Source organism: Limanda limanda, chromosome 6 (assembly GCF_963576545.1).
Source record: "Limanda limanda chromosome 6, fLimLim1.1, whole genome shotgun sequence".
NCBI lineage: Eukaryota > Metazoa > Chordata > Actinopteri > Pleuronectiformes > Pleuronectidae > Limanda > Limanda limanda.
The window spans coordinates 3,296,888-3,311,011 of record NC_083641.1 but is presented as its reverse complement, the minus strand read 5'-3'; the positions used below and the strand labels follow the sequence as shown (position 1 = coordinate 3,311,011).

Below are 14,124 nucleotides of genomic sequence, written 5' to 3'. Positions count from 1 at the left end.
TTGTATTTCTATATTATCTGATAGTTGGCTGGTGTATATGTGATTTGCAGTGATCATATGTCTCCCAGAGGTCCCACCATACATGGAGCGGTACCGGTTTATGCCACAGCCTTACAGTATCAGGAGAACAGGTGCTGGCCCTTAATGATCCCTGTGGGAGTTTGGTTTCATCTTTGATTAATTGGAATGTTAACAGAAGAAGAGTTATCCTAATAGCTTCTTGTTGCCAACCCTGCGGAAGTGTTTAGGGGTGGGTGGGTGGGGAGGGGGCAAAGAGAGGAAAGGGGTTTAAAAATAGACTCCATCAGGGCACGATGGGAAAAGAGTTGCCATTTAAATCCCAACAAAGCCATTTGCAGCCGATAATTAAGAGGACGGAAACACTTTATCGCACTTCCTTTATACAGTGTGAGTCGACCAGTTCCACCAGAAATAATTCACATCAGACAAATGCTGGTTAATTGTGTTTCTTATTCAATTGTGAGTCAAACAGGTCAGCTGGAACATAACCAGCTATTACTGGGAAGTGATGTCTCGGAATGAGTTCCTGGATTTGCTGTAAACCTGATCCAGGGACAAGCACTTGAGAGGCCACTCACCATGCTAGTGTAAGTTAAGATATACGTGTAGGTAGGCTGCAGTTTCCTGTAAACTAGTTTAAGCAACAATAGGATTTTCCGTCTTGGGCTTAACACTGTCATCTATCCTCGATATACAAACTTTACAAATCAACTCTTACTAAATATATTCAGATATTTATGAGTTGACATACCCATATTATGTGAAGCAAAACTATTAAAAGTAATTATGGAACAGTTTCACATGATGAGGTTCATATAGGGCATTTCGTTTTTAATAAAAAGGCAAAAAATATAATATAAATTAATAGTTTAATTTTAGAAAATGTCCAATCAACAAACACAACTGAGTGCCACGTCCTCTTCTCTGATTGTGGACCCCCCCCTCACCCCCCTCATTCGGACAGGATGGTTAGTGATGTGACATTTGAGTGGCCCTCTGGTGTGTGGGGGGGAACAGGAGGTCAGTGGTTGATGGTTTTTCTCTGTGAATAGATGACAGTCCGTCTTTTCCTTGAATAGATGATGACATTCGGCTGTATTTATAGATGCGGTATTTCTAGACATTTGTTGAACCTGGAGCTCCAGTTAACAAACCCCATCTATAAACGGTGGCAGCGTATCAACACACTCCATTGTAATTATTTTGGCTTATTAAGGAATTATTGCATGTGATGTATTGTTTCGCGGGGTCGTGATTAAGATAGAAATCAGCAGCCGCAGAGATCATCACGTAGATCACCGAGACACGATGCTTACATTGGAGATTCACCAGAGGACGCGCAGAGAAAATAAACAGCCCTGGATTGAGAAACAACACAGATACATGTTGAGGGACAGAATACAACTTCTAGTTCTGCTCCAGCGAGAGAACGACAAAAACTCATACTGATTTGAACAATTGCCGGATTTTCTGCGAATCAAATCTTTGCATATTTTCCTGTTTGGACCAGATGTATACCAAACAGTGGTGACCCCGCACTCTCCTTTTCAATGGGCTCGGTGTGCGGTGCAGCGCTTCTTGGTGGAAACTGTTGCTGCTCAGTCTCAAACATGAGCGAGAATGCCAGGAATTCAATTGTGTGCAGGCATTTGGGAAACCGGCAACCTGTGTGTGACTTGACCGGCAGGGTCGCATCGCCGCTGCCCCGTAGAGCGTGCAAGCTGTCATACACCGGAACCACTGCAGGTACATATACGCTTCTCTGTGCGTGTGAGGGTCAAACGCGTTACTCCTACAGTGAGTGAGTTGAACTCGTTTGTCTTGATGATTATAATCTGTCATCTCTGAGAGCACAGCCGGGGCACAATCGTAGTTATTCAGTGCGCGCTATAGGCGGAAAAGACGCATGAAAACAAAAGTGCGCATTGAGCCAAACCCTTATCACCTCGTGCAGAAATAATGGAGGATTAATAGAAACATCTATTCATCACCTGCAGCTGTAAGAACATGGGCCATTCAGATCCATACGTAAGCAAAGGACGACACTCACTTTTTAAACTTGTAATTAACTTTTACCCACCAACAGTGCCTGTTTTGTACAATACTATGGTAATAAAGGCTTTCTATTTGTGTGTTTACAGTTATTTTCATGTTATTCATTGTTATTGTTATGAAGAAAAAAAATGCCCACAATGAGCCTCCGTGGTTACGCGTTCATTTCTGTTGAGGAATAGGCTTACTCTCACTAATGCCTATGTTGGCGCCAGCTGAGTCATGCAGCCATGAAACTTTAATATAATATTCTAATATAATAGTGAAACGACCTGGCAGAGGTAAGATTAATTACAGTATTTTTAGAGACTGATCAGTAAATTAATTTAGTCAGTTGTAAAAATTCTAAAACGTTTGTTTCATGAACAAAACAAAGTGCCTATCCAGGCTGAGGCGGATCAGCAGACATTATAATCAGTGTAAAAAAAGAAAACATGCAATATAGTGAGGCGGGCCTGTTGGAGTCATGAACCTCGGCTGGCCTTATCTCTCTCAGCCCCTGTCACACCGGTCACATCCTGTATGCAGGCCCATTGTTCCCGGCTGAACTGACAACCTCAGTGCGCTGAATGCGCACCTGCCACGACGCACAGACACGTTCACCAATTTGACAGAAAAAAGTGTGTGTGTGAGTGTGTGCGTGTGTTTGGTGTGTGTGTGTGTGTCGAGAGAGAGAGAGAGCGAGAGAGAGAGAGAGAGAGAGATAGAGAGAGAGAGAGAGAGAGAGAGAGAGAGAGAGAGAGAGAGAGACACGCGTAAAGTATGAAAAATGCCACCATCAAGATACAACCTAGGATAACAGCTGTGTTAATTGGGTACATTTTTAATAATTAATAGATCGTAATCAAACGTTTGTGTTTTTTCCCCTTTAAAAAAAATCTAAGACCATCACTTGCATCACCAAAAATGCATATGATCCGTCCCTGCCCGTCATTTATGTAAAGGTTGGTTACACACGATTCCTTGTAAAACACTTGTATTTATTATTTTTAGAAGCGTGTTTAGAATACACTTGCCTTTCAAACGTGCCCTTATCTCCGTATTGTTTACAAAACATTAATGTGAGGAAGCAGAGAACGTACACAGCTACATTTCAGGCTCGCCCCGACGGTCCCTGCGCGCACAGGAGCCAGGACGGCCAAGTGTCAGTGTTGTTACTCCTACTGGGACCTCGGCCGTCTGTGGATCAGTCCCGGAGCTGGTGGCGTTTTCCCTCTTGTGTTCCTGTTCATTAGTCTCATTCTGCAGAAAACCACGGACAGATCTGGTTCGTGCTCATAGTTCGTTCGTTACTGAATGTTCCTCTTTATTATCTCCGAGAAGAATAAGCTGAAGTACCCGGACTTTCCGTGTTGGCAGCGTGGTTATGGTTTCATGCTGAATTTGTCTTCAAATGTTGAAGTGAAAACATTCTCTCCCTAATCGTTCCTGCAATGCATCTTCTATTTAATGGTTAAAATGAATATCCTCTCATGCGCCTCAGTCTGACCACAGAAATATAAATTGCATTATGTGGACTGAAAAATTGAGGAATTATTTGATTTCATTCGATGGAGTCATTCGATGGAGTAGGCTTGCAAGGATGTTGTCCAAAGATGTCCCCTAAAAATCACCTTTTAGGCATTTTATCCATTAAAGTACAGTTATTAATTTTTTTATTTGATAAAAGTGGCCAATTGTATTTTACAATAGAAGCACGGTTAATTAATGCACTATAATTTATGTGTTTATATTTGATGAGAGTTTTTAATTTCTTTACAATAAATATTTGCTTGTCTCTTTTGCGCATGGTTGCATTCTTGAGTTTAGCATTTGAGTTGCATTTGAGTTTAAGTTGTTAACTTAAAAATCTGAATGAGCCGTACCTGACACATATGGAGAAACCTTCCAAATTATGCTTTTTGTCCCTTCACCAATCCAAACATCCACTCACGATAATAACAATAAATGAAACCACAATCTGGTCATTAATATACCTCTACCAAATAGCAACAGTTAATACGGAGTTTTATTTATTTTATTTTGTATTTTTGTATAATTTTTGGTTCCTGTGCAGCACAAATCACATCGAAAGTGTGAGTGTTTTTTGTTTCTGATATCACAGATGAGTGTGTGTTTGACAGTGGAGAGGGTGGATCAAGGTTGATGAGTGAATACACCTCCAGGCGATTGAGAGTCATACATGGGCTTCATTGTGAACTCATGCGCCAAGTATACGCGTAATGTTGGAAGGGTGGCTCCATAAATCTGAATTATAATGGCCCATTAGATGTTAAAAAGCAACAGTCGGTCACTGGTCAGTTTTTAAGAACAAAGATTCGATGTGTAGCTGTTATGACTTGTTAAAACAACCCAATTTCCCCAGTGAAACAGTGAAAACCAGATGGCACCAATATATCGATCGGCTGTGATCATATTGATGGGGATGTGGGGCTGGGATCAGTCGCCCTCACTTGCTCGCTAACGTGTCTCTTTTATATCGTGTGTGTGTGTGTGTGTGTGTGTGTGTGTGTGTGTGTGTGTGTGTGTGTGTGTGTGTGTGTGTGTGTCTGGGAAGGTCCTCTGAGGCTCACATGATGGTGTCGGCGTAATTCACCAGTGAGACCGTTACACTGCTGAGAAGGAGGAGCTGTACATGCGTGTGTCTGACTTTTATACTTTAATCCTGCGGAGAAGATCCCCTCTCATCAATACTTCAACAAGTTTCTTTCTGATAGCCCAGGCAGCGTGGAGTGAGTGGATGAATCGATGTATGAATGAATACATCTTCCCGTCTGATGCCACTGAGTGCAGCTTCAGTCTTGTGAGACTTTGCGCGGCCGATATTTTGGTTACACGTCCTGTCTTTGTTGGCCTTATTTCCTACATGGTCCTGGGGCCTGTTATTTAGTCCACGAGTTAACTGCATTAACACTGTTGTCTTCCTGTCTCGTTGGCAGCGCTCAGGTAACATTCACGAGCAGAGGGGAAAAGACAAAAACAATCAAATTCACTATTATTAGTGTAATCATTACCGTTGTTATATTTATTGTTATATTGAAGGCTAATAAAAGTATGATTACATAGTGTTGTCCCTGCTGCTGTTAGTGTCCTATTAGAGTGAGAATATAAAATACAAAAATACGTTTATATCCTACTTTAAGTGAATATGAATTATCCCATAAAGGTCAAATTATATTGAAAATGGAAAACATTTCCTTTGATCAGATATTTCTGTCCTTTCTTTTATGAGTTTGTTAAAAGAATGAAACAACTTTCTTCCAGTCTCGTTGCTTTGTTATAGTCTACTGATACGAGATGCTTAGTGAATTATATTCTAAACAAATTACCCTGAATATTTTCCTATTAATATAGGAGACATCGTCTACTAAGGGAAGCTGAATGATGCAAATATGTATTTGATAGAGCAGCTGAGCAGTAACAGCTCATAACTTATTGAATAGACTTTAGTCCAACAGATATCGGTCACTGTGGTTGAGACACATATTACCAAACTGTTGTTATTATTATTATTATTATTATTATTATTATTATTAGTAGTAGTAGTAATAGTAATTATATAAATATTTTTATTATTGCAGGTGTGAAATTTTCTATTTTACGGATTCTTTATTCTAAAAGTTTGCCCTTAATTAATTCAAATAAATTAAGATAAATAATGAGCAACCTAATAAATATTGTATGTTAATATTTCAACAGTCACTGTGTTTGAATATTACGAAGTTAACAGTGGAGTAAACGCAGAGCCAAACCTCAGCTACCAATGCACAATGGTTGCAGATGATTAGATCCCTCTGAACAAACTGTACTAATTAACTTAACTGTATGTTAATAAATAAAATAGTGTTTTTATGCTGCGTGTCCTTCACACTTTTTTTCAGCCGATTGCTGTTTGTCAACAGTGGTTCTCAGAGCCTATACAGTATAAAACAGATTCGTTCATGACCACTGTGTTACTTTAAGAAATACAAGTTTATTAAGAAATTCACAAATCTAGAAAAGAGGGAAAAGTGCTATTAAAATGAAACATGGCCCCAACATGAAGGAGACAAAAATAGAGCTAATCACATTTATAAAAAAAAATTATAATAATTAAAAAGATTATCAAACCCTGGCACTGGCTGGCGTCATATTGGAAATCATTTCATACATACATGTGAGGAAAACCCTAATTGTATTTTGGGCAGTCTGGTGGATCTCTACCAACACTTTCGCCTTTTTTTTTTAATATACTAAACAAGATTCACAGCCATGACAGGAGGTGTCATTTCACCACGCGGGTCTCACCTCGCTCGGTGCGTGTTGGTTGACAGACCAAACAGCTCTGATTCAATGACACGTTAAAGCACTGACTTAATTGGGGCACCTTGTTTTCAAGTTTCATTTGGCAATAGTTTGGATTAGCCGTGCGTAAAGCTCAGGGAAACCATTACGCACAGGCCCTTGACACACAGCTGAGCCAGCGTCAGCAATGTCTATCCCCGTCAAAGTTTTTCACAGGCACAATTTAGACTACAAGTTATGACCATCAGTCCAAGTGTAAAACAGGCGCCCCAAATGGCTCCCAGAGGCTGTGCTACCTGTGTCCTGGCGACTTCTTTACCTCCCGTTTCCATCTGATCAAAGTTTCGCATACGTCCTCATCGTCAATGTCAGCTGGACCCAAACAGCTCGTCAGAATGGTCTCTTCAAAGAAAAATACTCTCGGTTCTGTTTTGAAATCACAGGAAATCCCCTCTCCCTCGCAGTGTCCTCGTTGTTACGCAGACCGCTTTGTTTGGTAAACTTTAAATATCAATCCTCGTGTGTAACGCCGAGTGTTTGGTCTCGTGTTCCCAGTAGGAGCAGTGCATCATGGAGAGCTCCGCGGGCTGGCGGGAGCAGGCGAACTGGAGGCCCGCTCCGTTGCTGGAGGAGACCGGGGGCTGCGCCGCGGTGGCCGGGCTCAGCTGCTGCGCATGGTGGGGGTGCGCCGGGTGGTGATGGTGACCCATGCCGTTGTAAGAGTTCACCATGCTGGGCAGCGCCATGCTCTGCACCCGGGCGTAGGGGTTATACGAGGAAGGGGGGGACAGCCCCTTGACGTTCACGGGACTCACGTTGCCACCGGCCATCTGACAGGACGTGTAGGACATCGGGGTGGGGGGCTGGCCGAGCGACCAGGAGTTGTTCATGAAGCTGGACTGCAGGTACTTGGGTGGGGACAGGTAGCCGTAGCCGTCCCCTCCGAACAACGACTTCCCCGGCTGGAAGTGGGTCGGCGGAGGTCGGAACGGCCGCTTCATCCTGCGGCGTCTCCTGTAGTTCCCCTTCTCGAACATGTCCTCACAGGCCGGGTCCAGAGTCCAGTAGTTCCCCTTCCTCTCCCCGCCGCCCTCCCGCGGAACCTTGATGAAGCACTCGTTGAGGCTGAGGTTGTGTCTGATACTGTTCTGCCAACCTTTCTTATTCTTCTCGTAGAAGGGGAACTTGCTGATGATGTACTGGTAGATACCAGACAGAGTCAGGCGCTTCTCGGTGCTCTCCCGGATGGCCATGGCGATGAGCGCGACGTACGAGTACGGTGGTTTCTGGGACGGGTCCGGCTTCTCCGACACCTTTTCCTGGACCGGCTCCTCTTTGGGCCGCTCTTTCTCCTTGCTCGCGTTGGTGTCGTGGATCATCAAGGCCATTGCGTCATCTTCCGAGTTCTGGTAAGTGGCCATCATTGCACGCACCAAAACAAAACAAGTCCGGTCTTGATGCCGACAAACACAACGTCCACTGGCGCTTTGCAGCCTCGCCGGGTGAAGATGCTGCTGCTGCAGGAGCTCAGGCTGCACGGAGGGCTGGAGGTGGTCTTCCACGGAGCGCGCAGAGAAATCTTTATTTTGCAGCTCAGTATCATGCACCAGGCCCACTCCTCCCCTTAACGAGGATTTTTCTAAACTGGTTTCTGATGCAGGCGAGACCCAAGTTGTGGTTAGTGAGAGAGTAAGCCCAGCCCTTTCCTCTTGTCTCAGGTCCACTGACAGGCTGCCTCTGCCCCAATGCTCTCCGCGGAGCGACGTAGTGCTCCGTGATTTGTGCGAATCTGAGTTCCGCCTCCGGTCGTTACAGACAGTTGTATGAAAAAGTAATCAGCTTCCCCTCTCAGGCGTCTTAATCACAGCCGGGTCCAAATAGAATAAACAGTTAACATGGTTTTGCATTTAGAGACAAATTCTGAAAATAACTATGAATGTGCCATTTCAAAATTTGCAAGAATTAGTTACACATACCTTTCTTTATGTTGTATGTTGTTCTTATTACAGACATTCGATTAAAGGGATCTAACATTGTCTTATGTTATTTTATTTTGGGATTAGAAAGAAAGAAAGAAAGAAAGAAAGAAAGAAAGAAAGCAAGAAAGACAGAATGAAAGAATGAAAGAATGAAAGAATGAAAGAATGAAAGAGAGGAAGAAAGAGAGAAATTAATAAAGAAAGAAAGAAGGAAAGAAAGGATGAAAGGATGAAAGGATGAAAGATAGACAGATAGAAGGATAGAAGGATAGGAGGATAGAAAGATAGAAAGACAGAAAAATAGAAAGATAGAAAGATAGAAACACAGAAAGATAGAAAGATAGAAAGATAGAAAGAGAGAAAGACAGAAAGATAGAAAGAAATGTCTGATAAAATGTGTGCATTTTTAACAATTCAAGAATGATAATAATTATAGGCATAGTAAGATAACACATTTAAAATATAACATATTTTCCAGCCTGGACAAACAATTGTTCCAATAAACCCAAGCTGCGGCCAAATACATATCTCACTATGCTGTGGCAGATGGAGGCTCTCACATCCCAACCTCGGTGCAAAGACGTGCACATTTGCAAACGGCTGCATGTCCACAGCTCTTATAAGAAAGTCTGGATGGACAGTGCGGCTTAATTAGCTCACATTGAGAGGGAAGTGCACGGAGTGGTGTGCATTTCTCCGGCCACCCATGCGGCTCCCCTCGGCTTTCTTGCCCTGGGAGTGTATTTCCGTGCTCTGGGAGTCTGTGCAGGTGGAGCAGCATTGGCATGTGTGTCATCACCCTGCAGCCTGCAGTCTGCAGCCAGGGCCGCTGCAGCAGCTGAGCCGCGCCGACAGCCAACCATCTCTCAACGTGCAATTACCACAGCCTCGCACTTTCAAGCGTCACGGCGCACTGTTGTTCCTTGTTCCGATGTCCCGTTCACATGTTTAAGACGAGGAACATTTCCACATAATCTCAACAACGCCATTATGCCATTGCTCTGCACGTATTTGGCTTAAGGTTGAAACATTACATCATTCACCGTGTTAATTAATTCTGCTCTCAGACAGCACAAGGTATAGTTACCAGTCTGCAGATAAGTTAAATCATTTAAAAATGCTTTTGACCAAAAATATCTGAGTACAAATATATATTTTATTATTTTGGTATATGTGTGACAGAGTGAAAAATGTGACTACAAATAAGCTTTCAATTCACCAAACGTTATTTCTTATTTTGTAATATATTCATCTTGGTTTTTCTCAACTCCCCATTTAAATGAACGACACTAATCATAAGAGATATAGAGCAGTGGTTTGACAAATAAAATAAAAACCACAGAATGGGTCTCTGTCCTAGAAGCGGTATGTGTTTGGTTTTACCTCATGATTTCAGAAGTTGTTTAGTCTTCTTTTATTGTTCCACAGAAAGTCTGTGGTCTTCTCCTCTTCTCTGGTTCTGCAATCAAGTACAAAAGTAAAAAGATACATATAAAATTAGACTCAATAAAAATGAAAAGCCATCCAAAATATGTGAAAATTAAAAAAGAAAATCAAAGTATTGCCTATAAGCTACAGTAAATAAGTTGATTTAGACATAATTTAAAAGCTGGTATGTTGCAATTATGCTATTTTTTATTTTGGGCAAAAACCCTGCAAAGCTCCCCTGGTGATCCCCGCACATCACTTTTAAAACATGGCACTCGCTAAATAACATTTAGCTCTTTAGCTATGATGTTGAAGCAGAATTCTTCTTAATGTGCCAACCTAAATGTGTCTTTTTGTGTGAGGTTATTTCAAAGTATGAACATTTTTACAGTGACTATAATAATCCTATTAGCTGTTGTGTTAAAAAAACACTTTCATAATAGAAAATCCAAACTTTGCTAATTAGCTTTGCACCCAGCCTATTTCCAGAACACACACTTTCACCAACACTGCTCACAATCAAGTTTCCTGTGTATTGTAAACGGTTTATTCTCGCTCACTGTCTCCAGGTTAAGCATGCTCACAAGTATTATGATTATTATTATTTACTTCCGGTTTTACCTGTGTCGGGGTCGGAGCAGCCGCTGCAGTCACGCGCCTCCACGTCACAACAAAGCTGTAAACTAGCGCCTCAACAATCCGTAAAGAAAACATGGCGCTGAAACCCGAGCAGGCTCACAGGCTTCACTGAGGCGCTCCGGAATGTTCGTGATCTAGTCTGTTTTCCTCTGATCAGCGATAAACAAACAACTACATAAACTAGCAAATAAAACAGAGATAATCAATAAGAATAATATAAAGAAAAAAAGTAGCTATAGCGCAAACTGCGAAACCTACATGTGCTTAATTGCTCAGTGGGATATGGGCCCATACTATTCGATGGGCTTAAAGTAATTTTTGACACAATTTAGGCAATTTCTTATTTCTTTATATTATTTTTCTTGATTGTTATTTGTTATTATTTTCACCATTAACAAATCTGCATTTTTTTTGAGTTTGAGGAACATTAAAAAACAAACACACACACTCTACCACATAACCACAGCCCAGATGTCAGGGTAAATAGAAAGGAGATTATTCGGAGCGCATGGATCCGTTTTATTTTCTATTCATTAGACTTTGATTTAATTATAAGAGGGAATACACACCGTGGTGAGCGCTGTCAAAACGAATTGTTAATGATGAAGAAGAGAAGAGTGAGACACTCCGGTTACTATCACAGGATGAGAAGAGTCCGTGTTTTCCTCTTAGATAAATACACATCCTCTGAAAGTCTTTCTCAAGTTATCACTTGATCCATCTCGAATAAATAAAAGAGATTACTCGAAAATCAAGACAAGCCTCACCACACACTCTGACTCACAGCTATTGAAACATAATGGAAATTAATGGAAATGTATTTGCATGTAACATGTCGCCCATAAACAGAGTTCACGTGTCACAGGCCTGATGTGTTTGTTAGTGATAGTGTATTAGAGTCGTTTTAAAGTTGTTTGCACAATGCAGCAAATCATCAAAACCTTCATTAAGAGCACGGCTGTGAAGTGTGTGATGAGAAAATAACAATGTAATAACAACAGTTAGGTCTGCAGCAAAGCACAGCTTTATAGCCACATGTTCATTAAATAACCTAAATATATATAAATAACAAAGCCCTAATACTGTATCTTTGATTTGACACACAGGCCCAATATGTATTTTAAATGCGTGGTGTGCGTGCCGTGGGCCTAATAAACTCTAGACCGTCATTGTAACGGCTCCTAATGTAATTTGAAAGAGTGGAATTCCTGTCCTCGTGCACTTCCTGCCCTCGCGGGGTCCGGGACTAGGATGTTTATGATAGCGCGTGCGGGTGGAATGCGGCGGACGGATCCACCGGGTCAGTCCGGGACCGGAGAACCACCACCCGGGCTCCAGTCTGACCATAAAGGACCAGGCACAGGGGAAACTCATTTTTTACTTATTGCTATTATTTGTTATTATTATATCAAAAGGTTTTTACATCTGGTATATATATATCACTACTAGATAAGCACTATGTACAAACAAGCAGTGTTATATCTAAATAATAATATTAATAATGATATAATTGAAAAAAGAATGGTTTATCACTGTATTGGTAGTTAATAGCCAATATAATTAGTATGTTTTATTCAACTGCAATAATCCATAAAGATCATTGTAGTATTTTATTGCCAAATTTTTCTGTTGCTTTTTTGTGTTCTTTGTCTGATGAGTTATAGTTGTTATAGTTTTACTGGTTTATATTTGCAAAGAACCACTGCTGTGTAAAGATAACACAGAGATACACTTAATCACATTTTCTCTTTTGTCCTGATGTCCATTGGACAATTTATCATTTGAAATTATATATATGGGAAGAGGTTCCACTGACATGAATGATTTGTGAATCATTATTATGGATAATGAAGCTGAACTTTCTTCAGTTCAGCTTCTTTCTTGATACAATCAAACTTGTAGAGAAACTGAATGAATTTGGACAACAAAATGAGCACATGCCCTTGAATGGTTTGAATTAACCGTAGAGTTACACACTTTGCTTCAGACATTTATAAACCTGATGCTCTTTTTAATATTTTTTTCTCTATAATGTCTATTTGGTCACCATGAATATAAACATGAGACTTTATGTATTATTTAATGTGTGTCAATAACAACCATGTTAAAGTATTTTATCTAGAGTTGGGCCCTGTGGTCTGTCTGCATCACAGACGGCAGGCAGGGACACACATCTTTCACTGGTGGTCCCAGTTTGATCTAACTGGGTCGCTCTCTGGTTCGTTTGCATCCGTCTTGCCTGCACTATTAAACCCCAACAAGACGTTGCCTCTCCTCAATGGAATCCTTATGAGGTGCGGGGCAGAGATGGGAGATGAGGGGAGGGTGGAGGGTTGTGGAAGGAATGGGTGAAGAGGAGGAAGAAGGAGGATTTACCCTCAGCCCTCATGCAGCGTCTCCAACTTGGCTCTTGTTCCTCTCCGAAAGAAGAGAGAGAGATAGAGCAAATAAACACTGACCACCAGATTCCCCCCCCACCCCTCATCTCCTTTACATCCCTGCACCCGCATGGATTAAGGTTCGCACAGGGATGAGGATGGGGAGGCGGGGTACACACAGATGTAAACACATATGCACACATGGTCTCACTTTTGAGGTGTGTGTTTACATGCATGTGCTGCCACAAGAAGAAAAAAACATGTTTTTAAGGGGCATATGCTCAGCGGGCGGTGTATGAGGGACACTTGCACACTTGTACAGTCCATCGCCTCTCCTGCACACACTCAGATCATTGAGTGAGAGTGCACATCCACCCCAGATCTGCCCCTATACATCACTCCTTCATTAGCTGCTCTGTGGATGGTGATGTGTGTTTCTGGTGACCCGGCGTGTTTACATTTCTTATCGGCTGCAGGAAGCCTATGGGAAGCTCTATGGCCTTCCACAGTAAGTCCTGTGACATGGACGTAATCCACCGAGAAGCAAAGAAGTTGTTCAATTATTCTCACAGGAAACTCTTCTGTGTTGGAAATTTTAACTTCTGACAAATTCAATATATTACACATATTTCACTTTGTTGGCAGGTTTTATCCCAGATTTTTGCACAAAAACACACATTTAAGTCTTATTGGGCAAAATGATTGCTTAATGGAAATGTGGATATGTTGGTTAACTCCAGGTCGAGATGTCAATTGTAGAAGAAGAAGAAGAAGAAGAATTATTGGAAAGAGTATATTGATGAGATACATGTAGTTTACAGAACGACTGAAAAGCACAAGTCAACGTAAAGATAGAGGTAAGGGGAGAGGTGAAAATGAAGGGCAGAGCAGAGGACGGCCACATTGTGTTCTTGTGAACATTTACTGAGAGGTGAAGCGCTGCAACCTCCTGCCAACAACTTTCTCTTTGAGGTTTTTTCTTTTTTGTACTGCCGCCAGGGCTTAAATGATTCACAGGAGTACTGTATGTTCAAGCAAAGGGAGAGCGGCAAACAAGAAAGATGAGGGGAAAAGAGAAAAAGAAGGTAAACCAGTGAATATACCAAAGCTCCACAAACTCAACATAACATAAACTTCCCCAAAAGTCACCCACCCAACCTCCTCACCCTCTCAAACAGCTCGACTATAGTCCACAGCCCAAAAGTCACACTTCACAATCCCCAAGTAACCTCAAACCCATTTCCACGTCTTCATCCTGGGCCGGGGATTAGATTTCAGCCCAAATCAAAACAAGTCACTTCGTTAGAGGTAATTACACAGGTAGCCTACCTCGCAGGGCAAAC

General features: G+C 41.7%; 1 protein-coding gene across 1 annotated transcript; it reads right to left on the bottom strand.

The window, feature by feature from the left end:
• Nucleotides 1-6,860: 6,860 nt before the first annotated feature.
• Nucleotides 6,861-7,784, bottom strand: foxl2a (forkhead box L2a). Its single transcript, XM_061073379.1, has one exon. The coding sequence runs from the start codon at nt 7,779-7,781 to the stop codon at nt 6,861-6,863; it is 921 nt and encodes a 306-aa protein (XP_060929362.1). The 5' UTR covers nt 7,782-7,784.
• Between the last annotated feature and the right edge of the window lie 6,340 nt (nt 7,785-14,124).